The sequence below is a fragment of the Podarcis pityusensis genome (genome assembly GCF_964106645.2).
Source record: "Podarcis pityusensis genome assembly, chromosome: 3".
Lineage (NCBI taxonomy): Eukaryota > Metazoa > Chordata > Lepidosauria > Squamata > Lacertidae > Podarcis > Podarcis pityusensis.
In genome coordinates, this window is record NC_138026.1 from 14,052,251 (window position 1) to 14,079,004 (window position 26,754).

The window sequence follows — 26,754 nt, forward strand, 5'->3', positions numbered from 1 at the left end:
CGGGAGCGCGCACGTGGGGCGGCGGGCGCGCTCTCGCGGCCCGGCCCCGCCGTCCCTTAATCGGCCGTCTCCTCCTCAGCTTCGGGGGGAGGCGACCCGCCTCAGCCACTGCGCCGCCGCCGCCGCCGCCCGCGACGGATAGAGGAGGACGGAGGGGGCAGCGATGGTAGGTGGCCCGGGCCCGGGCTCGGCTTCTCCCTCCGTCGCCCTGCAGGCCCTCCCTCGGGAAGGCCCCGGTGCGGCGGGAAGAGAGGCCCGGCACTGGCCGTCGAGGAATGGCGGGTCTGGGGCGGCGGGGGGCGGGGGCTGGCTTAGCAGCGGGGCAAGCGAGAGGCGCTGGGTCTTACCTCGGGTGGGGGCTGGGATGAGACGGGCCGGGCCTTCCGCAGTTCGGGTGCGATGGGGATATCCCTTCCTTGGCACCTATTATTATTATCTCCCACCCCCGCCCTCCTTACTGTACTGCTTCTTTTTTAAAGGTTTTGGCCTAGTTTTTCCTCCTAAAGACCAATCCGATCGACCGCAGGCCGCAGGTGGGGATCCTGAGTGATGAGATAACTCTCTACTCCCCCCCCTCCCTCTCTGCAATCCTGGGGATGCCTGCTCAGAAGCAAGTCCCATTCAGTTCGGTGGGACTTCCTCCCCCGGGGAAAAAAGATTGCAGCCATACACACACAATTTCTTGCAAGTAGGAAGCCAAGGCCCGTTGCATTCAGTGGGACTTCCTGGGCAAGTATGCGTAGGATTTGCAGACACACACATGCAATTTATTGCAAGTAGAAAGCTGGGGTTGTCAGCTCAGAAGCAAGCTAAGTTCAGTTCAGTGGGACTTCCTCCCCCAGGCATATACGATTGCAGCCGTGCACACACAATTTCCTGCAAGTAGGAAGCCAAGTCCCATTGCATTCAGTGGGACTTTGTGGGCAAGTATGCATAAGATTTGCGGACGCGCACACACAATTTCTTACAAGCAGAAAGCTATATCGGGGAGAAGGCTAGATTACAACCTTCCCATTCCTATCTACTCATTGAAAATGAGTGTTTTAGTTTGCACCCAAACTTTTTTGTTTGCAGGGATTTTTGTTCTCTTGCCTGGAGGAAGGTTTTTGCCAGTTAAGACTTGGACCAATGAGAGATCAGTCACTGTGTGTGCAGCTAGTCCTACAAAGGCAAAGCCTGCAGCTTTCTCCTTGACATGCTACTTAATAATAATAATACTTAACATTAAGGGATTTATATGCATATGTTGTCAAATGTACTATAACTTCAGAAGTGATGATTTACCACTGGTAGGAACTTACGAAGTTGCCTTGTAAGACATTTAACCATTGGCCCATCTAACTTTTGTATATGCTTACTGGCAGCAGCTCTGCAGGGAGGTACTGGGGGTTGGCACTGCAGAAACCCCTGCAGCACTCACTAGCTGCCATTGAGAAGTAGCAGCCTTCTGGGAGTGGAAGGCGGATCATCTTTGGAGATTTGGGCTCCCTCCTGTGTGCGGTGGCATTTAAGGTAGAGACAGCGATGACAGCACTTCCTTTGCAAAGCAGGTGGGCATGTGGCAGGTCAAAGCAGGAGCCATCTCTGCTTGTCTGCTTCCTTTTCCCGCATCGTCTCCCTCTGGAGTGCTGGGGATTGGGCCCAGGACAGCCCCTTTGCCTTAGAGGCAGGGGAGCAGAGGTACCTGCTGCTCACAGGGAGCAATGGTAACAGGGAGCTTGCCATGTCCCCTTGTGCCATGTGGTGTATTGGGCTTTGTTTTCCACAGGCATCTGGTTGGCCACTGTGAAAACAGGATGCTAGACTAGATGGGCCATTGGCTTGGTCTAGCAGGGCTCTGTTTATGTTCTTAGGGTCACTTCTGCCTCTCAGTTGCTTTCTGTTGCTCCTGAAGGAGCGTTTCCACCCCCGTTGTTCTGCCTGGACACTGAGGTCAAGCGCTGAGGGCCTTCTAGCGATTACCTCACCGTGAGAAGTGAGGTTACAGGGAACCAGGCAGAGGGCCTTCTCGGTAGTGGTGCCTGCCCTGTGGAACATCCCATTAGATGTCAAGGAAATACACAACTATCTGACTTTTAGAAGACATCTGAAGGCAGCCCTGTTTAGGGAAGTTTTAATGATTGACATTTTATTCTATTTTTAGTGTTCTGATGGGCGGGGTATAAATAATAAAATTATTGTTATTATTCTGTTTCTGACTGGCACAACACAACTAGCCACATTGCTGTGATGGCAGCAGCTACAGTCATACCTCGGGTTAAAGTAGCTTTGGGCTGAGAGTTTTCGGGTTGTGCTCTGTGGCGACCTGAAGTAATGGAACATGTTACTTCCGCGTTTCGCCGCATGCGCAGATGCTCAAAATGACATCATGCGCAGACGTGGCGAATCGTGACCTGCGCAGACGCACCTTGCGTTCACTTCAGGATGCAAACGGGGCTCCGGAACGGATCCCGTCGCATCCAGAGGTACCACTGTATTGCCTCTGCTGCTTTGTCAGCTGCTTCCATACACTGGCTATCTTCTCCTGGTTGATGTGGCAGATAATCCCAAGGACTTTATCACCCAGAGATAGAAAGTGAACAAGGGCAGTGGCTTCTTCACTCCTGAGTTGCCCACTAAGGCATGTAAGCAGCATAGGGAGTTCAAAGAGAAGGTGCAATTGCAGTTTCTGCCCATTTGCTCTTTGCTTCTGGGTGGAGAAGACCTACTGGTAAGTCCACGATGCACAGACCTAACTGCTGTACCTCCTAAAGAGAGAGAGCAGAGGTGACAGCTTCTGCTTCCTGCAACTGCCTCTGTTGTTTATTCAGGTGAGCAAACAGTGGTGGCAGCTGTTGCCTTTAAATGCTTTGCGTCTCCCTCTGGGCAGTGTGGCAGGGATGCTTTCCCTCTGGGGAAAGGTGGAGGGGGCCCTGAGCATTTTTGCAGAGAACCCACTTTCCCAGATTGGAATAGGCCGTGTCCCACTACTGAGAAGCAGTATATCTTTTTATGGTGGAGGATATTGTGTTTTCAATGCTGCCTCAAAATCTTGGGATGGTTGGTACAGTGCTAGTCACTGGGGCAGTAAACATGAAAGGAATGTGGTGCAGTTTTCCAATTTAAGTAACTTGCAGTGCAATCCTACCTCTGTCTACTTGGAAGCAAGTACCATTGCATTTAGTGGGGCTAAATCCAAAGTAAGTGGGTATTGGATTGCATCTTTATTATGAGTGCCTTTCTTTTCCCCAGAGGGGGTTACAGCATAACCTTGCATATTTGTGGGTTTCTTTTGTTGGGGTATCCTACGGCTTTTGTGTGCGTGCATGCATTTATATCTCAGGGAAGTGTTTGAAAGAGCAGGAAATAATCAGATAGTCAGCCACATTAGAGAACCCTCCCTCCTCCAGTCTTGAGCCTGGTGTTAGAAATCTGAAATCTAGGTATCTGGTTGGCGCTTGGGTACTCATGTCTATAGGAAGCAGCTTGGCTTGGCAAATCCAAGACACCTTGAGAAACTTCCAGCATCTTTTATTCCTCCACCAGCATGTTTTCCCATCAGTTGTAAGAGACACATGGATTGAATTCATGCACTGGCATGTTTATGGTTCTTAAAGTAGGATTCTAAAGATTTATGCTACATTATTATTATTTATGTTGATAATAAAGAATAATGCAGAAGTAGTGTGTATGTAGCAGCCAAAAGAACTTAACAAGGCCTTGACTAAATGCGTATTTATTGTTCTGCCAGTCATGTCACCACTTCCTTGTAGGTCCCACCAGTGATTAAACTGCGCACACTGCTCTCTGCTTGTCATATAGATTGTATTAATAAATAGTTTGTTTCTTACTCCCAGAGAGCTGTCTCTTACTGGTGTGTGTGGGGACTATTCATTTGGAAACAGAGGGTGTTAAGAAAACCAAACACATTGTTCCTTGCTAAGCCATGAATATGGAGTACACACTTTTAAAATGGAAAGAGGTAGGCAAAGAATTGCAGTAAAAATATTGGCTCATAAATGAATTAATAGGCAGATTATGACTAAAATATTAAAAAATTCAATAATAGATCTATATTTTACAAATCTAGTTTTTTAAATGAAAATTCTGCTTGATATTCATCGTGCCTTGAGAGCATTCAGTCAGAACAAAACATCCACAAATGGGGAAGATTTATGCAAATTGGAATCTTGCTAATTTCCTGAAATTATGAAGTTAATATGAAGCAAAGGCTTTCACCTGCATGTTAAAGGAGTCCAACTGGCACATTTGCATCGCTCGTGGCATTTTAAAGCTAGGTCTGTGGTGCCTGGTAAAATTGAAAAGCAACTTACAATGAACTAGGGCAGTATTTAATCTCTTTGCATTCAAAAGATTTATTTAATTAGTGGATGTTCACATATTCAAACTTAGGAACATAAGAAAAGCCCTGCTAGATGAAACCAAAGGTGCATCTAGGCCAGAATCCTGTCCCCACAGTGGTGAATGAGATGCCCCTGGGAAGCCCATAAGCAAGACATGAGTGCAAGGGCACTCTCCCTACTTTCAGTTCCCAGCAAGTGATAGTCAGTGGTTTGGGACACGGGTGGCGCTGTGGTCTAAACTACTGAGCCACTTGGGCTTGCCGATCAGAAGGTCGGCGGTTCGAATCCCCGTGACGGGGTGAGCTCCTGTTGCTCTGTCCCAGCTCCTGCAACCTAGCAGTTGGAAAGCACACCGGTGCTAGTAGATAAATAGGTACCGCTGTGGCGGGAAGATAAACAGCGTTTCTGTGCGCTCTGGTTTCCATCACAGTGTTCCGTTGTGCCAGAAGCGGTTTAGTCATGCTGCCCACATGACCCAGAAAGCTGTCTGTGGACAAACGCTGACTCCCTTGGCTTGAAAGCGAGATGAGCGCCGCAACCCCATGGTCGCCTTTGAGTGGATGTAACCGTCCAGAGGTCCTATCCCTTTTTACCTTACCTTATTCAGAGGCATAGTACCTCAGATACCATACACAGCCATCATGATTAGTAGTTATCTGTCTTCATACTTCCAGCAGCTTTGTTGGCTAACTCCTGGCTCTAATGTTATGAGAGGAGGAGAAAATTGATAGTAATTTTATTTTCTGTGACAAAGTGGATGGGACATCGTGCAAAATTTTATACAACCCTATCATGCCATGCCCCAGCAGTACACATTTCCCCCCAAAACTAAGTAAGCCCCAAATGTTTTAAACTTTTTTTGTTGAGAGGTTGCTCCACCCCTTTGATCATTTTGATCGCCTGTTTCTGAACCTTTCCCAGGCTTATCACAGAAATCAAAGGGTACAGCTATAGACCTAAAACAGCATTGCAAGTTATGTTCCTTGCATCTGGCAGAACACTGTTCTGTGTTGCTAACAGTTTACATTGTTTTCTTCTTCCAGTTGTTCCCTGCTTCCAGATTCTATGTAATCAATTTAGTTCTGAACTCTTGGGCTGTTTTTTTGTAATTACCAGGGTGTGGTTTATTTTCTGTCATTGACATAACCCCACTCCTTGCTTGTATAAGAGTTCAAAGTATAAACTAGGGTTATAAACTGGTCGGTTAAATTCATTTAAATATTTATATGATACCAAGCCTTAATTTCTTCTGGGGAGCAACAGTGGGAGAGTGCTGTTCCAGGGTGTAGGTGCTGCCACACTAAAATACCTTACAGCTGCAGAACGTGCAAGATGCGGGACCTGTAACAGTGCCAGCTCCACAGCAAGTTATTAGCCATTGCTCAAAGAAATACTGTGTTTAAATGTTTCTTCACCCGACAGAAGAATTTAGATATTTAGGGTTGTTCAGGGTTTCATTTGAGAACGTGAATGTTCACACATGCAAGCCCTGCCCTCAATGTTCCCAGATGTGTGGACTCCTGTTTAGACCTTTGTGTGATTAGAAGGGGAATTTAAAGTGCATTTTGCTATAAACCCACTTAGGAAACTCCCCTTGATTTGGAGCCCTTTCTTACCATGGTTCCTGGTAGCAGGGAGGTATCAGCAGAGTTCAGTTCAAAACTTCCTTCAAACCTTTGTGGTAGTTGCACCAAGATCTGAAAAGGAGCCAGCATGCCTAGTGACACTAGGGGTGAGGCTAGAATGTGACTCCTGCTCGCATCCATGGTTTCAGTGTTTGCATATTTGCAAGGATGCTTGAACACACCTGAGTAAAACCTTAAAATGTCTCAAAACTGTCTCAGTATTGTAGGAAGATCCATATTTGAAAGTAGTGGCATGAACTTTGGTTTGCAACTGCCTGCTTTGGCAAACTGGCGATTGCTGTTAGAAGGGAATCTTAGTTTTAGTAGGTTGGTGGCTTTACCGCAAAAGATACATTATGTGCGAGATCCCCCCCCCCCCCCAAATCCAAGGGCTGTTAGTTTAAGTGAACTGTAGATCAGGCAGACCTGAAAATGATAAAGGGAAGAGTTTTCTGAAAAAAGAATAACCAGCTACCCTGCATATTCACACAGGAAATATTTTTAATCTGTATCTATCTAGGCCTGGTAGTATTTCCCAGACATTCAAGAAGACAAGTGATAGCATAGCAGTTTGAAAAATATAAAGTGAGTAGCCCTTTGCTTCTTATAAGCTTAATAACAGTAATGGCTTCCACAAGAAACAGTTGTAGATCATGAGAAGACAAGCTTCCAAATGGATAGGGACATTCTGATGAATCACATCTGAAGTTGCTCCTTAAAATTAATAAGTTCCTTTATTTATTTAAAGCAATATCTACCAAACTTTTCTGCTTATATAAAATCACGAAAAACAAGAAATTCCCCACCTGTACGCTTACAGTCTAAAAGACACAACACAAAACAAAAAGGGGATAAGGAGGGAAGAGGAAACTAACCAAACTCAGGCACCAATTTTTAAATTACAGAGTTCTAATAATGACTCAGTGGTACGAAAATAGCAAGAGGTGAAGCCAAATAGAACCAGTGGGGATACCCTGCTTTCCACCATGTTGACATGATGGGTGGCTGCTGCTAGGTTCCGTTGTTGTCAGCCCCACCAATTAATCAAAGAGCACGTTATACCCTGCAATTAAAGATTTAATGGAGTCAGTCATTAATACCACAAGATTATGTCTATTAAATCAATATAGGGCAGACGAGTAGCATTTGTGCCAAATCAACATTAATCTGCAACTTAAGCATAGTGTAGGCAAAACTTGTAGCATAGTCTTAAGTGTATCTACTGTCATTAAGCCCCACAGGGTTCAAAGGGGTTTACTTCTTAGTGAATAAATATGTCCTCTTCTCTCCCACAACAGAGTTTGGCTGTTACATGCATTTGGGATTCATCTTAAAATGGCAGTGGAATATTGTCTTAAGTGGCAACAAGAATAATGGGAGGAACTGTGTACTATAGTCTGATGATGACACCATTTTGTAGATATTTGTTATTTTCTCCAAGTGAATTTCATGACCAAGTGTGAATTTGAACCCAGGTTCTCCATCCTAAATCTAACCCTAGCTCACAGGATTACATTTTAGGTGCTTTGTAGCCACCTTGACTTCACTGTTGAATTTGTTGATAGTTTGCTTTGACTTGAGGTTTGGATTTATAGGTAAATATTGAGAACATGGTGATCAGTGCTTAATGTTTCCGTTCAGGTTTAGCGTTCCTATATGGTATGTGAATACTGTTCAGTCTTTCTATTGACAACATCTTCTAATGAAGTATATGGGAATGAATACATTCACTGAGGGTGTTAAGTAGTGCAAGGTTGTATGATTTGGAAAATTACAATTCCATTGTTGTTTGACTAAATGAAACAGATGGCTATTTCTTTTTTAAAGTACTTAATGAAAATAACCATTATAGAGTTATATAGGGCTAAACCTGCACTTCTCTGTATTTGTTTCCGAGATTAATCATGGTGTTTTCCCCTTAATTGTATTGTCAAGAAGCAAATTATGCATAGCTAGCACTCTAAACGTTTCTTGGTAATTTTGTCAAATGCACAGTGGGAAAATAAGTATTGCCATACTGGTAAAATCATACAGCGTAGCAGGGAAACTTAAAATATTATTCCATTCCATTTAAAGCTGTCTGGTGGAACAAAATGACTGTACACTAATTAGTCCTATATGCAATTTCAGTCCTGAAGGGTTCCATCATTGTGACACTTTAGTTTTTCCAACTGTGACGTGGGTATTCCTATAGGAGGGCACTGTTGCTAGGGAAGGCCTGAACATACAGGAAAGGAAGGAAGCAGAATGAGGATCAAATTAAAAAAAGAACAGTGATGCCTAAGAGGAAGTCAATCTGAACAGAGGGAACCAAATGCTACCGCACACAAATGGCTTATTTAGAGTTATTTTGTGGTTGGGGGCAGAATTCCCTAGACAGTTAAACTGAGAAAGACTTTCTACCTAAGGAATCCCAGAAAGCTCCTGGCAATCATATACTGGGCTTATAGCAGTGGGGGCTTTCCTGTAAAAAAAAGAAGCAGAAAAAGTGATTTCCCCCCTTTGCCCTTATCAGTGGAGATCTCCTTTAGCATGTTTGCCTTAAGAGTTAGTAAACAAATTACATATGCTGTATGAATAACTGGGACAAAAATACAGTAGTCCAGATTAGTTGAACTGAAATATTTGAAAAGGGAAAAAAATTAAGTGCACTTTTCGTTCAAAACATATATTCAAGCATATTCAAAGCTTTACTAGAAAATTATTGTATTGGAATACTTGTAAATATTTTAAGACATGACAACCCTTACTATATCTATATCTGTAGCTATATCTATCTTTATATTTATAGATAGATATAACAGTTTAATAACACATAATTACACGTTTCTGGATTGAACAAAACCATCCACTGATGCATCACCCTCGCTTGTGCTAAGAAAATCTAGCTAAGACTGCCTACCCATATAAGGCTAAGAAAAATATTTTATGGGCTAGATATTTTGTTTATATTGTGATCCTCAGATGAAGGGTGATACAGAAATAAAATAAATAATAAATATGGAACATGGTCTGTGTGAGTGGAACTGTAGCTAAAAGCCATTTGGCTGTGCTTTTAGTTGTCATTTTTATCAGAAATCCATTCTCTGCAAGCCTTTGACCCTCCAAACCATGTATTTTGCCCTCCAAGGTATAGTACCAGATCCTTTTTGAATCCATCTTAAATTAACTCTCTCTTTGGCTTGAAGTTAATTGAAGTCTCTCCTCTCCCCAAACCAAACCAAACCAAACCAAACCCATGTAAGGTCTTAAACGGGGCATCGCCAAAACCAGTGAATTCTTTCTAGTGCTAAGTTTCCTTCCTCTCTCCCATAATCAGATTTAGTATTTGATGCAGTAATTCTTTTAGCAGCTCAGGGGTGTTGCCAGAAATTTAGAACTTTGAACTTAGGCCCAACCTACTTAAAATGCATACACCCCTGTAATACAAAGCTCTCTTCCTAAAATTGCAAGGATGGGGGGCATTCAGCATGTGCTCCTGCACCAGCAGGATGTAAGATTTGAATTATAGTAGTATGACACAGCACTATTCGCGTTGTACATAAGGCACTGCTGAGTAATGGTAATGTTTTCAGGGCAACTCTGGCAACAGAGTGGGACTGCTTATCCATTGCTAATCTGTGTGGCATTTTGGCCTCCATGGTGCACCTCCAAAGGGCTCCAGCCTTTTGGAGACCAAGGGCACATTTGCAAACCAGAAAAACGGATGTGGCCACCACACTGACACAGGTAGCGCAGTTACACATGCACTGCCGTCACACACTCTCCCCTCTGTCAGCAATTTGGCTTGAAAAGTGTTAGCTCTCCATTCCCAGGTGTAACACACACACACACACACACACACACACACCCTACACACATGAAATCGCTCCCTGCACTGCAGGAAGGTGTCAAAGAAGCCTGCTATTGGCTACAATAAAAATGTTTATTTCAAGCTTAATTCTGTGGGAGGTGGAACAGAGAAAGGACTGGGATCTTGCAAGTGCAGGCACCATGTTCGTAATGCATGCGCTAGGCAGCTCAAGACTGTAGGCTAAATATTTGCAGGCAACTTTTTATCATGTAATTACAGCTAGTAGGTAGGATGGCAGATAGGATATGGTGCAACTTGTACAGCTTCTTCTGTGTCTGGAATTTATACCCCACTGTAGTTGTGCACCTCTGTAGGACGATTGCATGCTATCACATTCAGATTATTCTATTATCAGGCACCTTTTTGCATCATTGACCTGTTTTCAGAAGCGCTCACGTTTAACCAGAAGCAAACTGGCAACTCTTGAGAAGCAGGCTTCTAGAAAGAGGGGTTAGTTTTGAAACCTGTTTGACGTTTTGCTTCTGGTACCCCAAAGTGATGGCTTTTTAAGTTCTAATTTTTTGTGTGATGCTGATGGTGTATTAGGAACAACGTGTTTTGAAAGTGAGATGCCAGCTTGGTACTGTACCACTCAGTGAACCCTTATTTCAAAAATTTGCCCACACAGCCTTGTGTCGAGAGAGGAATGCTCTAGCCCAGGAGGAGCATAAGGTAGATTTGGGGTCTTCTGGTAGATCTCTAGAAGGTCTGCAGTGGATGAGTGTGGGTTTCTGACCTTTAGTGGTCAACAATAGCAAATAATTAATGTCTTAGAAATAATTCACTAGGGTTGCTGAAATTAAGAATGCTTTTGTGGAAGAATCTGTATAAGTGTTTTTTGTACAAAAGAACTGTAAGCTCAGTTTTTATAATGGGGGGGGGGGACCTTCAGCAAATATGCTCAGAGGCACGCTCTTCCTTAATTCTCAGTGTTTGCCAGCCCCTCCAAATCATTTTTTCCCTTTCTCCTAGCTCTGGGTGGTGCACCCTGGTGCTTTGGTTTAAAAAGAAAAAAAGAGCAAAAAACATTTAGCAAATAAAAGTAGATCCTGCAAGCTTGAAACCTGCCATCCCTTTGGGTACAGTGCAAAGTGCTTACAATACCCCTCCCTACTCACCCAACTCACTCTGCTTTGAGGGAGGGGAGCTGTACATGTACTAATACAGGAAGCAGAGTTGGATCCAAGCTCTAAAGGAAGGGGTGAGCTGCACCTTTATGCCAGGGAGGGGGCTAACACCAGATCCTGTACTTACAACACATCCAATTGGTGGGATGCATTAAGCAACATGCCAACACATAGTAAACCATAATTACTTTAGTTTAGACCCTTTCAAATGCAAGAAGTCTGTCTCTTTAAACAATTTAAATTTATGTCTAATTTGATATTGTATATTTCTTGTACACATATGGAGGTTTTGCTGTGACTGTGCAATCACCAGTGGTGTAATTTGGCCTAATTAGCCTTTGCTTAGTGATTTGGGATGTCTATCAAGGACTGTTATGTTCTCAGGAAACGTAGTGAGTTAAAAGCTAATGCAGTGACCTCATCTCTATTCATTAAGCTCCAGAGTATAAACTGCACTGGAGAGCGACTGTTAAACCGTATCAGTCCATTTTTATGCTGCAAGTTAATCTGCTTTAATTTGGATACTAAATTTATTCAATTTAACATTTGCAGTTATAACGGGAAATAATTTACAGGAAAAAATGCAGTATATTGTTCACTTCCCTTTTTGCCTTGCTTGCAAACGTTTCTCGGGATTTTGTTGTTGGTGGTGAGGCACAATCATTTTTATTTTCTTGGGTTCTTTAAAATGATGTTCCTGTTTGAAAATTGGTATGGCTTCAAGGGGAAATTATTAGCCAAGGACCAATAGAAAACACACACATTTGTATCATTTACTTTGTGCGAATGGTTTGCCTTTCTACTTAAACCGATCATTAAATGAGAGTGCAGCCACTGGCTCTTTAATATTAGAGCTATATGCACACTGTGTCGCTGTGCTGCTGGTCCAATCGCTCTTTGTGACTTCAGCTATTGGCTCAGAACGCTGCTTGTCTGACTCCATCTGCAGGGCTCTAACACCTCCTGCACTCAGATCCATTCAACACACAACTCGCGCCAGCTGACAAGCAAGCAGCAGCAGCAGCAGCAGCAGCAGCATATCTTGCTCTCCTACTTTGTTTTGCCACACAACAAAGCTCTCGCAAGCAAATGAAGCTGGGAGTCATGATGGGGAGGAGTTTGACAGATCAAGTACTGGATCAAACTTAAAAAGCTAATATCTTAATTTAGCATACTGGAAAAAAGGTCACCTTGCCTTGCTGGAAAAAGAAGCACACAATCTCAGCCTTGCAGCTCTGTGTTCGGTACCTTCTGCTTGCCTCTGTTCTATGTAGTTAGGCTATCTGATTACACAGACGAGGATACTCATGGTAGATGACAAGGGAAAGAACATGAAATGTCTCACCTTCTTCTTGATGCTTCCAGAGACAGTTAAGAACAGGTCCAAGAAAAGCTCCAAGAAGGCAAGCAGTAGCAGTGGTGGCAGCAGCAGCAAGTTACCTCCAGTTTGCTATGAAATCATTACCTTGAAGACTAAAAAGAAGAAGAAGATGGCTGCTGATATTTTCCCCCGAAAGAAGCCGGCGAACAGTAACACCACTGCTGTCCAGCAATACCACCAGCAAAACATCAATAACAACAACATCATCCCAGCTCCAAACTGGCAAGGACTGTACCCCACCATCCGAGAAAGGTAAGCAAGTTGGGAAATGGTTTCTTAATTGCTTTTCAGTTCAGTGGCAGTCTGTAGTGAGATGTGTGCCCTCTTTTCGAACAGCATGCCTTCCTGTTAGGCAGTGCTCAAAGAAGGGGAAATGCTTTTACTTTCCCCTTGTGCAGTTGTTATTTTTTCTCCTGATAATGAATAATATTTTTGCATGCAAGCTGCCATGATTTAACCTCTTAGGCATTCTTCTCTCATGAAGGCACATTCACGCCATATTAATCTTTATATTTGATCACACAGTTTAGCATTTTTACTTTTACAAAAGTTCTTCCTAAGTTTTTCTTGCAGTGTCATACTTTTTTAATTATTAAAAAATGGCCATAGCTTGGTACATTTAATGATTATTAAAGTCATTTAAATTTTGTTCTGCTTTTTTCAAAAATGACTGTTTTCTTTCTCTCTTTGTGTTTGTGTGTTTTCTTGGTTGCTCTTGAAAGATTGTAACATTTTAAGGAGCTGAATTGCATGTATGGGATGCTGAAACCCTAAAATAACTTATTGCCTCTGTTTGTAGAAATGCAGTAATGTTCAACAATGACTTGATGGCAGATGTTCATTTTGTGGTTGGTCCACCAGGTGGGACCCAGCGGTTGCCAGGACACAAAGTAAGCAACAGCTGCATTACTAGATCTGACATGGGAAAAGCAAGGGGAACATCAACCGTTGCCATTGTAACTTAGTGTGGGAGGCTTGGGTGCTGGAACTGACATAATTATGGAAGCTTTTAAGCATCTTTGCCTGGTGAAATGCTTTAGCAGTTTCCCCTCCAGTTAAATATCTTTGCTACTGTAATACAAGGTTGGGAAAATCTGTGTCTGTTTCTAGAACAGAGTTCCCAGCCATGCTAGCCGTTGGGCATGGGAGTTGTAGTTCAACATGTTCCTCAACTGTGCAGTACAATATTACCCCCTCCAAAATCTTGTTTTACTGATTTATGACATTATTATCCTATCCTTCCACCAGTCTGCCCTCCTTTTAAAAACTCACAACAACCCTGTGAAGTAGGTTATGCTGAGACGGCGGCTGGTCCAAAGTCACCCCATAAGTGGGAATTTGATCTCAGGCCTCCACATATAACATTCTGAAACACTGCAACACACTGCCTCCCAGTGGGGATAGCAATGTATTAGAATAGCAGTCTGTTCAGGGATGTGGATGGGGTTTCTCCAGGATTCCCTTAGTGAGTTTTGCTTTAAAAATTTAGAGTGCAAAGTGAAGCCATGCCATGCTCTCTCATTACTGTTGATTGCCTTCATGGCTTCATTCTTAATGTTCACTGTGGCGCTGCCACATTTCTGCTTTTCTGTTGGCGATGAATTTTGTTCTAAAGCATGAAATAATATTTCCCTTTTTAACAGTATGTCTTAGCTGTTGGAAGCTCTGTATTCCATGCAATGTTTTATGGAGAGCTTGCTGAGGACAAAGATGAAATCCGTATACCAGATGTGGAGCCTGCTGCTTTCCTCGCTATGCTGAAGTAAGCATCCTTCTTCATTGCTGGAAGTGAATTTGTTTGTACTTGATCTAGTAATGCCATAGTTAAAAAGTTAGGCATTGTCATAAAGAAAGAATTGATGTGCAAATGCACTCATTAGCTTATGGATACGGTGTCTGTAGTTGTGTGTTAATTATAGGACTTTTAAAAATGAATATTTTATTTTATTTATCCCTCCCTTCCTTCAGATGTCAAAGAGATAAAGAATTAAACAACTTTTAGAAGACATCTGAAGGCAGCTCTGTATCGGGAGGTTTTTAACGCTTCATGTTTTATGTTTTTAGATATGCTGTAAACCGCTCAGAGTGGCTGGGGAAACCCAGCCAGATGGGTGGGGTATTGTTGTTGTTGTTGTTGCATTATTGTTGTTGTTGTTGTTTTATTAATAATAACCCCTCACTTCCCTTCCCCGCCTCCATCTCCTGCATATTTATTTAGTCAGCAGGTCACATTGGTCAAGCTGCTTTTTCATATACTTTATAAAGAATTGAATATAAAAAGGAAGAGCTTTAAAATAGGGTGAAAAGGAAAGATTCCAAACTACTAATATACTGTTGCCCGTTTTAGATGCAACACCAAGCCAAACCATGGCTTAGCACATCTGAGCAAGCATGCAAGTCTCCAGAGTGAAGATCACAGCCTCAACAATCCTATCTCAGTCTTGCTGCTGTCATGCTTCCTGGGGCTAAGCCATGGTTTGGCTTAGTCTTCCTTCCACGATCCAGGGTCATGGTTTGACTCACTTCAGAGATACAATGCATGGCAAAGCAAGAACAAACCTTGGTTGCAGCGGGTGGTTTGTCTGGTGCAAGGCGAACCATGGGACACAATCTTCACTCTGAGATCTCACACGTTTCCTCATTCCCAATAAACCATGAGTTGGCTTAGCATTACAGGTGAACCAGGTCTGCATTTGTTTGTGCTACCCCTTTTTCTAACGACACAATTCCTTTTTATTCCTGATAAGCGCAGCTTCTGATGATACTGTAAACTTCTGAAATGCAGTCACTGATGATAATGTTTTCTTATAGGCAGGATGAATTTTCAAATGTTAAAAATAATATTTTCTTAAATGCTGTTTCTGCATTTTAAACTTGAACTGAGGAAAGGACATGCATTTGGGGGGGGGGGTGATTTCTCCCTCCACCCAGCTTGTTTTTCTTGCATGACGAGTGGGAAGTAAGGAAGAGCAAGTTGCTTTCTAACAATGATTGCCCATTAACTCAGGATTTAATTTAGAATGTGTATTTGGAAACATCTAGCATTTCTTAATAAAAAATAATTGTTTTTCTTTGTGGCGTCTGTTACTGTTTTATATGTGTGCTTATATATTATAAAAATCCTTTCACTGTGCCATTGAATCCCCCTGCAAGCTTTGTCTGACCATGTAACTGCTAAATATTAGTCTCCCTCTGGATTGCCTTGGCGATTGTGAAGGGCACTTTCTAACTTTTCCTTAGGGTGCTTTTGCTGCTTGTAGCTGTGGTTAGTCAGCACACGATTGTGTGAAGAGCTTCAAAGAAAGGAGATGACACGTACGAACCGCCAAGACGCAGTTGTGTCGTCATTTGTGGCTAGATCTGTCAAACTGCGAAGGTTGCAGTATTTAAATATAGGTGTTACGTCCTGATGCAAATGGGATGTTGTCAGGTGAATAGTATGATATGTTCAGGTTATAAATACCAGCAGTGCCTTAGGTAGATATGGGATCTTCGGTTGAATCTTACCGTGCCAGAAAAAAAGGATTTACTGCTTGATGCAGCTCTACAGTGGAAATAGTTTATATCTTCCTAAATGCAGGCACTAGGAGGCATACTCAAGCAGAGCACAGTCTAATACAGGTTTAAGGGCACTTCACAACCTTTGATTTCAATAGGCCTTTGATTTCAGTAGATACTTGTGTGTGTTCTGCTGTGCACTTAATTGTACTCTTGGTGTGCACAGTTCTGGAAACACGGATTTAAGAGTAAGACGAGTGGATTCATCCTAATGAAAACATGTTTAATACTCAACATTTACACTGAGCTGGACTCTCCCCTGTCAAAATAGGGTAGCAGCGGAAACATCACAATGGAAATACCATGTTTTCACTATCCATAGCTAAGGTTTGCCAGGAGAGAAGAAAGAAGGGAAGGGTGCAAACCAGGTCACTGTTATCTCCATTCTTGATTTTTTCTTTTGGTGATAACCAGTTTATTATCTTTCTGCGGCAATTTTTTTAAAGCATCTCTAAAATTAGGAGCCAGACATTTTTGCAATTAAAGAAAAATATGGCTGTTAGAGTAGCCTTAGGTGTACTTTATTGTCCTAGTTCATGACCAAACTATACAAGATGTTTAACTCTTTCATCTCTTGATAACAGTCCTGAGGAAGGTGCCTCTTCGGAGGCTGGTATTTGTTTTGTAGGGGAAATTTCCAAAACCAGGGTGGAGGAGGGATTTTCCTCGGGACTGCAGCTGGGGAGATTTACCCCAAACTGCCTGGTGTTATTTGCAGTGTTGAAAACTGGCCCATTAAAGACACATTTAACCACATCTAGGCAAGGTACAGCAAAAGGTAAATCTGTAAAGTGGCTTAAAGCATATCTTACTGGTATTTGTAAGCTACTCTGTGAGACTGTTTTCTGTTGAAGAGTAGGATTAAAATTATTTTAATAGAAAAATTTAGGCCCCTGGTTTCTAATATGTTTACAGTATGTTAAAATATGTGGTGTTAAAACCTACTTGGTTTCTATATCTCATGTTTTGAATGCATAAAACCTCTACACTGGTGATGTGCACATTTGCTCTGAACATAAAAGGAAAATATGCATATTCCTTAAAGTATTAGTTATCATTTCTATGTATGGTAAGTGTCACTTAAACAGTCGGAGCTTTTGTCTGACAGTTGCTTTTAATCCACCAAAAATCCCCAAAGCAATTTCATTGTTATAATAAAAGTTTCATTTTAAAAAGACCACAGGTAAATTAGCCTGTTGCTGCTGTTTATAATAGCTGTGCAAGTTAGATATTTAACATCCCTAAGTGCTGTCTTCTATGCTGTATTCTTTCTGACACTGAAAATCCCAAGGGCTAGAAGTACGTGTTAAAACATCGTGCATCCAAGAGAGATTATGGTTGCCTTGTAAATGAGCAGCTAGTGCCCCATAGGGAAAATCAAAAGAAGTAAACACAAATCTTTTAAACGAGCTTAAGTGAAATTGACACCAAAGCTTCACAAATATAGTTCAAAATATTCTGCCGCCACCCCAAGCAACAAATGGCTTTTAAACAATGTCATGACTACCTTCATCCTCCTTCCCTTGCCCCAGTGCCAGATCAAAACCAGTTTGTGCTACTTCCCTCCCTCCAAATAATTAACTTTGCTAGAAATTACTAGGTTTCCCATTGTGATCTGCAGGTCATACATATATGGCTGCTCTAAACTCTTTTCATCATGGTCAGGTTGAATGTTCAGCATGAATTGCATGCAGTATGCAAAACTGAAGCCAGATTGAAAGAGAAGTACCTTTGCCTTGTTCGTGTGCTCCAGTAATGCCTCCTTTTCTTCTTCTTCATTGTGCTTGGGAGCTGGAGGAGGATATGCAGTATAAACTAAGGGTACTACTGGATGTGCATTTTTGGAGTATGCTGTGAGTTCACTTGGGAGACAGCCTATCAGCTTCTTAGGGGGGCTATCCCAATCTGAAAGAGTTTGGCTTCAGAACCCAGCTAGATCCCCAAACAATCTATTGCAGGCACACTACAATCTGCCCCATAATCTTATGTGGAATGGATTGTGGAAGATGTTCTCTGGAGTACTTTGATCACTTCCCTTGAGTGATCCGATTGCAATGTGAGTTGTCAGAAACAAGGAAAATAAGACCTCTGTAGATGATAGGACGAGGGTGTCCATCTAGTTGACCACCATCCTTTCCAACAATGGTCAGTCCCTGGTGAAGCCCACAAGCAGCCCCTCCATTGTCTGCAGCTGGTATCCAGAGAGACACAGCCATTGAACCTGAATAATCAATTTAACTAGTCATAGTGAATAAGCATTTTAGAGAGAGCGATCTTCCATAAATATGTCTGCTCTTTTACTGGCTACCTAAGCCAATGGTAATTACCACACATTGTGTTGGCGAATTCAGTACATTTGTATATTCATTTTCGAACAGATTAGTTTTCAAACGTTTTGGCTCCCGAATGCTGCAAACCCGGAAGTGAGTGTTCCGGTTTGCGGACTATTTTTGGAAGCTGAACGTCCAACGGGGCTTCAGTGGCCAATCAGAGCCACGCTTTGGTTTCCGAACATTTTGGAAGTCGAACGGACTTCCAGAACAGATTCCTTTCGACTTCCAAGGTACGATTGTATTTTAATTGTATGTTCTGTGAAGAAGTGCTTTTTGTCTGTCATGAGCAGAGTTATTGACATTTTTTCCTGAAATACAAGTCCATTATATTTCACCACGCGCCAAATTAAATTGGTTGTCAACTTTACACTATAATGAACTAAAGCTTAAGTTGATTGATTCATGGGGCTGCCAGTTAAGGGCACAGTTGTTCATCAAGGCAACTTCCGTTGCAGTGCATTGCAGTGCTGTGGAATGAAAAAAGACCATATGAAACATTGCCTCCTGAGCATTTGCAGATTTTAGTCACCCATATTGAGGTTTTGATGAGCTAAAGAAAAGGTAGATGACAAATCAACAAATTAAGTATTTGTTGCAAATAATTCCTGAACAACTATATTAGCGTTTTATCATACATGTGTCTTTCACTACTAGTGTTCTTGAAAAACGTCCATCTGTTTTGTTAACAGTATTACATGCGTGTCTTTTATTGCAGATACATATATTGTGATGAAATTGACTTGGCTGCGGATACAGTTCTGGCAACTCTTTACGCTGCCAAGAAGTACATCGTTCCTCATCTTGCCCGCGCATGTGTTAACTTCCTAGAGACGAGTCTGAGTGCAAAAAACGCTTGTGTACTGCTCTCCCAGAGCTGCTTATTTGAGGAACCAGACCTGACTGAGCGCTGCTGGGAAGTGATTGATGCCCAGGCAGAGCTGGCTTTGAAATCAGAAGGGTTCTGTGACATTGATTTTCAAACACTCGAAAGCATCCTCCAGAGGGAGACCCTGAATGCCAAAGAAATTGTGGTTTTTGAAGCTGCTCTCAGTTGGGCCGAAGTAGAGTGTCAACGCCAAGAGCTACCTGCCAGCATAGAAAACAAGCGCAAAGTCCTTGGGAAGGCCCTCTATCTCATCCGCATCCCTACGATGGCGCTTGATGACTTTGCAAATGGTGCTGCTCAGTCCGGCATCCTGACCCTCAATGAAACAAACGATATCTTCCTTTGGTACACGGCTGCCAAAAAGCCAGAGCTGCAGTTTGTGAGCAATGCCCGGAAAGGCCTTGTCCCGCAACGCTGCCACCGCTTCCAGTCTTGTGCCTACCGCAGCAACCAGTGGCGCTACAGGGGCCGTTGTGACAGCATACAGTTTGCCGTTGACAAAAGAGTGTTCATTGCTGGCTTCGGGCTCTATGGCTCCAGCTGTGGATCGGCTGAATACAGTGCCAAGATTGAACTCAAACGGCAAGGCGTTATCCTAGGGCAAAACTTGAGCAAGTACTTCTCTGACGGATCTAGCAACACTTTCCCAGTGTGGTTTGAGTACCCCGTGCAGATCGAACCAGATACCTTTTACACAGCTAGTGTGATTCTGGATGGAAATGAACTCAGCTATTTTGGACAGGAAGGGATGACAGAAGTTCAGTGCGGCAAAGTAACTGTGCAGTTCCAGTGCTCTTCAGACAGTACCAATGGCACTGGGGTTCAGGGGGGGCAGATTCCAGAACTTATCTTTTATGCCTGAAAGAAGATGGGTTCCAGAACATGGAGAGTGCTGTTCTATGGTGTATATGTCTGGTCCAGACCTGTTTGATACTTACCTTGCTGTCTGCAGATATGTGATCAGTACAGGTAATATGTTCCTGAATGCAGTGAACAGCTTAATGCTTGCTGTACTTTTGTAGCCTAAGTGTAAAATTCTTTTTACTGGGAGCACCCAGGAACAAGCAAATGAGCAAATTATAAAAGTCAAGAGTTTCACAGCCTTACCACAGATGAGATGGCCTTTTTGTGTGAAAAAAGGAAATAGATGTTCTCCATGCTGTTTCCCACCTACCCTTTTAACTTGCTACTTTCTCCTGTTCTTTTGACTTATTTATTTGTGTTTGCTCCATGCCATAGGCTTTTCAAACATCTCACTGTTTGTTTTAATGGACACCCCCTCACACTTCCACCGGAGGCTGATTTGGCAGCAACACCACCAATTCACACAAAATCAGTTTTGCTAGAGAGACAAGTTTGGTCTTCCTGCATGTGCTAATCAGATGTTGGGAAGTTGTGTTAATTGAGATGGACCGCTGGGATGAACTGGTGCATTGAGAATGTCTACAAAGGAAAGTAAGTCTCCTCAAGGAGCAAAGTGGGTTATGCACAGTGGATTCCTACTTTCTTCAACACCATTCTCCCAAGCTTCTCCTGAGACACAAAACAACTCCTGCTTGTCCAGCTAGTGCATTGAAATGAATGGTGTTTTCACCATGGCAGTGCCTCAGTGACCCATTTCTTTTTAATAAAGCATTTCCTCATTTTAATAAAGCCTTTGTAGTCACCCTTTATGGGTCCAGTCCCTTTCCCACAATTTTCTGATCCATAGAAAAGGAGCAAATCCCTAGTGACTATTTTTTCTTTTTCCAAAGGCAGTTGAAAACTTTTTGGCATGATGTTACTTTTACCACCTGAGTAAAATAATAATAATAGCAATTTTTGTAGTAGTATATTACTTTCAATTGCTATGGATAGTTCACAAATTGACTAACTTGACAGATAAATTGATAGAAGCAAGTAGGTTTCAAAGACTTCTCCATTTCTGGGTCAGTATCCAAATAGTAGGTTGGACAAAATGCAGTTGTACTTAAATATTCACCCACATGTTTGCTTTTTAAAGATGCTCCAGATCTGTGATTTTTTTAAAAAAAGATGCCCAGATTTCTTGGCTTTCAGAATCCCCCTAACTACGTACTGTGTCTGGGATCAGATAGTAACATGGCTAGCGTGGATGCTGTTTGTAGTTTTTCTTCTTAGAGCTGCTTTTTAGCACAGCTGTAAATGGTTGCTTTGAGTAGCATTCATTACCACACTGCATAGAACGCCTGTTAAGACGCATCTCTAAAACATGTATATGTTCATTTTATAGGAAGTTTTGATTTTTGTGTAATTGTAATGAAATTCGTAACTGCCAGCATTTTCTGAAAAGGGGACATTTGTGACTTAGATTTTCCCCATTTTAATTTGATCTTCATTCAGATCTGAAGTTCAGTTTTTCATTGACCAAAAGCATTTTTTTCCTCTCTTATTTTAAATTGGTTGTCAGGCTTCCTGTAGAACCATCTGTGTTCTTGGCAGGAAAGGGCTGCAGGCTGGGTGGTAGTAAAAATGAAAGGAAATAAGCATAACTGAATGATACAGAGCAATTTCATGTTCATGAAATAATGAAAGGCACATTTTCAAGTAGGCAACACTTGTCTATGCTTGAAAGTTGCTTACAGTGGTATTCCCAAGCTGATTTTCAATTCCCCTTGCTTTAAATTAAGGATATGATTTATTCAGTAAAGTAAGCATGAATGCTTCCTGCTACATTGTTTAAGGTGGGAGTGTACCTCCCCAACACTAAATCTACACACTGATATAACTATATAAATGTTTCTCCCACCTCTCAACCCACCAATATGGTATATTATCTGTTCATGTGCTTGCTCTGAATATTTTAACCTGCTGGAATCCTGGCTTCTAGTAGTCTTTTAAGTGCCATTAAGAATCTAAAATATGGTGGTTTGGGCATGAGAAAATCCAGCCTTCAAATGCAGTGTTTTCTCAGATGTGTATAATATAAAGGAAAACACAGAGGCTATTCTTAAAGGGAAAATGTTATTATTGCCTTTTTAATTATTTCAAACGGTATGATGTAAAACAGAAGCATATAAATGCTCTCATGTTGTATTGGGGTTGCTTCCTGATCAGATGTACCTGATGTACATCAGATGTATCCTCAAGAACCATTGTGGCTGGCGCATTGGTCTTACACCCAGGGAGAACCAGGTAAAAGCCCTGCTCAGTCACAAAATTCCCCGGGTGCTCTTAGTCCAGTCTCTCAGCCTAACTTTCCTCACACTGATGCTGTGAGGATGAAATTGGTGGCAGGGCATCAAGGAAGGGCAGGATAAAAATGAGAATGAATAATTTGTGCATAATGTGCTAGGAGAGGGGGAGGGGCTCCTGCAGATGCTTCCCCATGCTTTTTCATGAACCTCAAATAAGAGTCACAACGGAATTGCATGGTTTGAGCAAGTAGTGCTATTTCCCCTACTAGCAATCCTATAAAAGCCAGTTTCCAGACTAGGGTCATGTGGGGTTTTTGATGCCCTGTGCCCTCTTGGCCTCTAGATGGCATATGTACACTGCTGCTTTTACTTAATGCCCCACTGAAATAGATGGCTGTCAAGAGGTCCAGAGTGGTATCCGAGTGTAGCACTTTATATTTCCCTTAATCGTGAATGTCTTGCCATTCACTTCCATGGGGGGAAGTAACTGGGTTTAGTTGGGTGTAGTGCTGGGGAGAAAGAGGGCTAGGTTAGGCGGCCCCTGATTTTGGAATGGAATGCATAGCTCAACCTCCCCTGAAAAGGGGCGTCTTTCTGTCCCCCTTCCCTTGTTTGTCAAAGCGACAGGTGCTTATTCAGTTTGAACCTGAAAGCAGAAGTGAGTATCATTTGCCTACCATTATGAGCAGTTCTTAAACCAGTTTGCAGTGGTAAATTGCAATCCTTTTTTGATGGTACATTTCGGTGCACCATCTCCTTTACTGTACAAGGGTAATGTCAATGAGGTGTGCTGTCAGATACAAAAAATGCATGTCTTAAACCAATATAAAAATTAAGCGATATATTGGTTTACTCTTAAGATAAGGGAGGCATAGCTTGCTGCATAAAAGTTAGCATGTGTCTTCTGCAACTGAGTAACTTAAGCTGATCCAGAGGCCTGGACCTTCCCCATGTGTTCCTTGAAAAAAGAGAGATGAGTTCAGAGTTTAAATAGTATTAAATTTGTCTTAGTACGGACAATATTTTAAAGCATATTTTGAAACTGATTTGCATTCAAGGCACATACTGCAGAGGTGTTTAAAAATTATCCCTGCAACCATGAGAGCTAAATACTTTCACAGCTTTCACGAAAGCACCCTTCCCTGCTTTTAGATTATACAGGAGAGAACTAAGTTATGCTTCCAACACGATTGGGTGTTTGTATTCTGCTTGGTGCACATTATTTTACGTGCCTCACAATGCACTCCTGTGCACGTCTACTCAGAAGTAAATCTCATTGAGTTCAGTGGGTCTTACTTCCAGATAAGCATGCACAGAATTACAGCTTTAGACAGTAGAATTTAAAGTGTGCATTGCACTACTTTCGGCAGTTTTCAGTTAAAATGCCTTTAAAATTACTATTAAACTTGGGCCACTTCTAGTATGAATTATTTTTATTGTCAGCATCTGTACCATGCCTTTCTAAGGCATATTCAATGCAGCTTGTAATCAAAATAAAAATAATGCACAACAAAAAGAACAAAAATATGAGGAAAATGGCAAAGCAATAAAAAGGACTAAAAACTATAGGATAATCTGGTAGGGGAAGGGTGAAAAATAAAGGTACGCTGCAAAAGCTTGCTGTAATAAAATTGCCTTCGCTGCTCATCTAAAAGTGAGTTAGCGATAGGGCCAGGAGCACCTCCTTGGGGAGGCAGCTCAAATGTATGGCTGAGAAAAGTATAAATGGGATCAAAATGAAAAGTCAGAATGCTAATATATTGATAAGGAGGGAACACACAAAGAATGGGGAAGTCCGCATTTTCCGAGTGCTGCAGAAGCTGAGTATTTCAGAGTTGGTTCTGTAGATAACACCAGAAAATTCAGCCAAATGAAATCTGCTACCTAAAGTGGCACTTTAACCAGGCAACTAGCAATTTTATGAAGGAGGTTTTTGTACCTTTCAGAATTGTCCACATTGATCTAGTTCCTGGTCAGTTCAGTTGTTACTCTCCAGGGAGCAACCTGGTAAAGAGTCTTGCGCGTGCAAACCATCCCCAAATAGAAAGTAATGTGTGGTACTTCATTTAATAGAATGCAAGATCTCCGTGGTGTTGTATTCAAAGTAGAACTAAGGCTGTTGTTCCATCAGCACAAACCTTTCTGCTTGCTTGACAGAGCTATCTCCCCTTCCTCAGCATGCCATTCTGAGGATTCTCCCAAACCCCTGGAGAAGATTTGGGAAGAGCACATTGGAAAGTCCCAATGCGCTAGCAGAAATCATGGTCCTAAGGCTTCTGGTTACTTTCTTGAATGGGGCAGGGGGTTAGAGCACAGTAGATTGCATACAAGAGCCTCTAGGTTCAATCTCCAGCATCAGAAATGCACACACATACCATCTGAAACTAAAGCTGCTGCCAGTCCATGTATACTATTAAGCTAGATGCACCAGTGGTCTTGACTCTGTAGAAGACAGCTTCCTGTGGATAAGGAAACCTCTACGGAATTGAGTGCCCCCCCCCCCACTGCTGATTAACAAAAGTGCTTTTTGCCTGAGGACCTACGTCACTTTTAGAACGAATAGAAGAGAATGCCCAATGAAGTATGCCAAATTAAAAAACAATTACAGGGTCGTCATTCAGCATCTCTGAAATGCACAAATGGCTGTGTGTGGACTTTGCTGTTCTCTTACATGAACAAGGGTATGCAGTGAGGAATCTCTGTACATGCACAGAGGCACATCTCTGTGGATACAAGGTCCTTGCATGCAGGGGGACTATGCATTAGTCTCTTAAATGCATAAAGTGCCCCACAACTGCTGCTATCTGTTAACATTAACACTAATTATATTATTGGCATTCATATTCTAATAGTGCTATTTAAAAGTATCTGCTGGTGATCATACCACCACTATCAATGAAAGGCTTTGCCCAAATGGCATTGAGTCAATCCTGTTTTCTGTATCTACCCATGTTAGGTTGGATTCATTCTAATCAATGTATGTTGCCTTAAATGGTTTGTGGATTGAATTATAAGGCTGCCAGCATCAATCGACTGGAAGCAGGGGATGTCCGTAGAATTGTTTCCAAATGAGAGCTTTGTACCCTTAAATAGAAAGTCAATATCCTAAATGTATGAATTCCTGTATATTTTGGTTTATTCTTCTAAAGCACCAAACATATTTATCTGGAACAGAACAGAGCCTGAGATGTGAGAAAATATTATAGATGCTGTTTAAATTACGCCTAACATCTTGTTGCATGGCGAGCTGGAAGGGGGAAGGGAAGCTGTTAACTGGATTTGTGGTGTAATATACTTTAAGCATATCTGACATAGTATTTAAGTAAATGTTCTAATTTCTACAGTACTTATTGCACTGATTTTTTTAAATGTTAAAACTCCGTTATTTCAAAGACAACTGCGTCTAGTTGTGCTTGGAGCAGTGCTTGACTATAGCAACTGATGGCATTATTTATGAAGGACAGATATATATATAAATATGAAGTACCTCAAGTTGAATGTTATCGTACTGTATCTTTAATGTAACAGTGCAGAATTTTAGTAGACACATGAATGTGTATAATCACATTTAAAAGGCAAATAAAAATTGAACTGGTTCTTACACTGTTTCCTGGTGTGCTTCTGAAACCTTAATAAATTTGCAGTATTACTTGCTGGACTTTGGGCATCAGAAAGGCTTGATGTACCTTATAAGTTCCACCTTGAGGAAGAACAACAAATGGGTTGATCACTATTTTGTTAAAATGCTAAAACCGAAGCAAAGGAGATAGGAAGGAGTCGTGGGTTCGAACTCTTGAGAAATGTAAATACTACAAAAGGTGGAATTCAATTGGGCAAGATCCAACTTGAGTTGGGCCAATTTGGTTGGGAGCTGTACCTCAGTGGGAAGAACATGGGAAAGGTCCCAGGTTCACTTTTCTGTAGGTAGGGCTGGGAGAGAACCCTGTCCGAAACCCTGGAGAGCTTCTGCCAGTCAGTGAAGACAATACTGAGATAGATGGACCAATGGGCTGATTCAGTATAAGGCAGCCCCCTAGGTTCTGGTGCGTACTGCAGCCCATGAACAGAAAGCTCTTCTACATGGGGTTGGTGGGTGGACAATGATATTTTATCACCTCCAACCCCAGTGACAGTCCTACAAGTGATGGTGGTGGTATCATATGAGATAATGTGCTCTTCCAGGTTGTTTTATCAACCTTTTCAGTAGGTTTTGGAGGGGGTGAAAAGACCACATGTGCTAGAGCAGACTTCCTCAACCTCGGCCCTCCAGATGTTTTTGGCCTACAACTCCCATGATCCTTAGCTAGCAGGGCCAGTGGTCAGGGATGATGGGAACTGTAGTCTCAACTGGAGGGTTGAGGAAACCTGTGGTAGAGGAACAATCTGTAGAGGTTGGAACGATGATCACGGCCACCAAGGTGAGAAGGGGAGGGGGGAATACCTGTTGGCACATCTATTTCTGAGACAACGAAACCATGCACACAGCGGCCAAC

General features: G+C 42.2%; 1 protein-coding gene and 1 long non-coding RNA gene across 4 annotated transcripts in view; one reads left to right on the plus strand and one right to left on the minus strand.

Annotated features, from left to right (window-relative positions):
- Positions 1-2,289, minus strand: part of LOC308473667 — a 51,402-nt gene extending 49,113 nt beyond the window's left edge. The window contains exon 1 of one of the 2 annotated variants that reach the window (XR_013984167.1): positions 675-2,289. This is a non-coding gene — a long non-coding RNA (uncharacterized lncRNA). Of the gene's footprint in view, positions 1-347; positions 412-674 lie in introns of those variants that run through there. The other variant, XR_013984168.1, reaches the window with a different exon arrangement.
- Positions 26-25,862, plus strand: BTBD3 (BTB domain containing 3). 2 transcript variants are annotated; one of them, XM_080999186.1, is made up of 5 exons: positions 26-166; positions 12,314-12,581; positions 13,129-13,219; positions 13,973-14,091; positions 18,936-25,862. In XM_080999186.1, the coding sequence occupies exons 2-5, from the start codon at positions 12,439-12,441 to the stop codon at positions 19,966-19,968; spliced, it is 1,386 nt and encodes a 461-aa protein (XP_080855312.1). In that variant the 5' UTR covers positions 26-166; positions 12,314-12,438; the 3' UTR covers positions 19,969-25,862. The 2 variants fall into 2 exon arrangements, with proteins under 2 accessions (XP_080855312.1, XP_080855311.1); XM_080999185.1 differs by lacking the exon at positions 26-166 and having other exon boundaries at positions 11,898-12,581.
- Positions 25,863-26,754: the final 892 nt, after the last annotated feature.

Bases quoted from the DNA above. Each gene is read 5' to 3' on its own strand.
- BTBD3 (XM_080999185.1), top strand. From the start codon at position 12,256: ATGGTAGATGACAAGGGAAAGAACATGAAATGTCTCACCTTCTTCTTG. The intron at 13,220-13,972 runs GTAAGCAACAGC...CCTTTTTAACAG, and splicing joins AGCGGTTGCCAGGACACAAA to TATGTCTTAGCTGTTGGAAG. The intron at 14,092-18,935 runs GTAAGCATCCTT...CTTTTATTGCAG, and splicing joins GCTTTCCTCGCTATGCTGAA to ATACATATATTGTGATGAAA.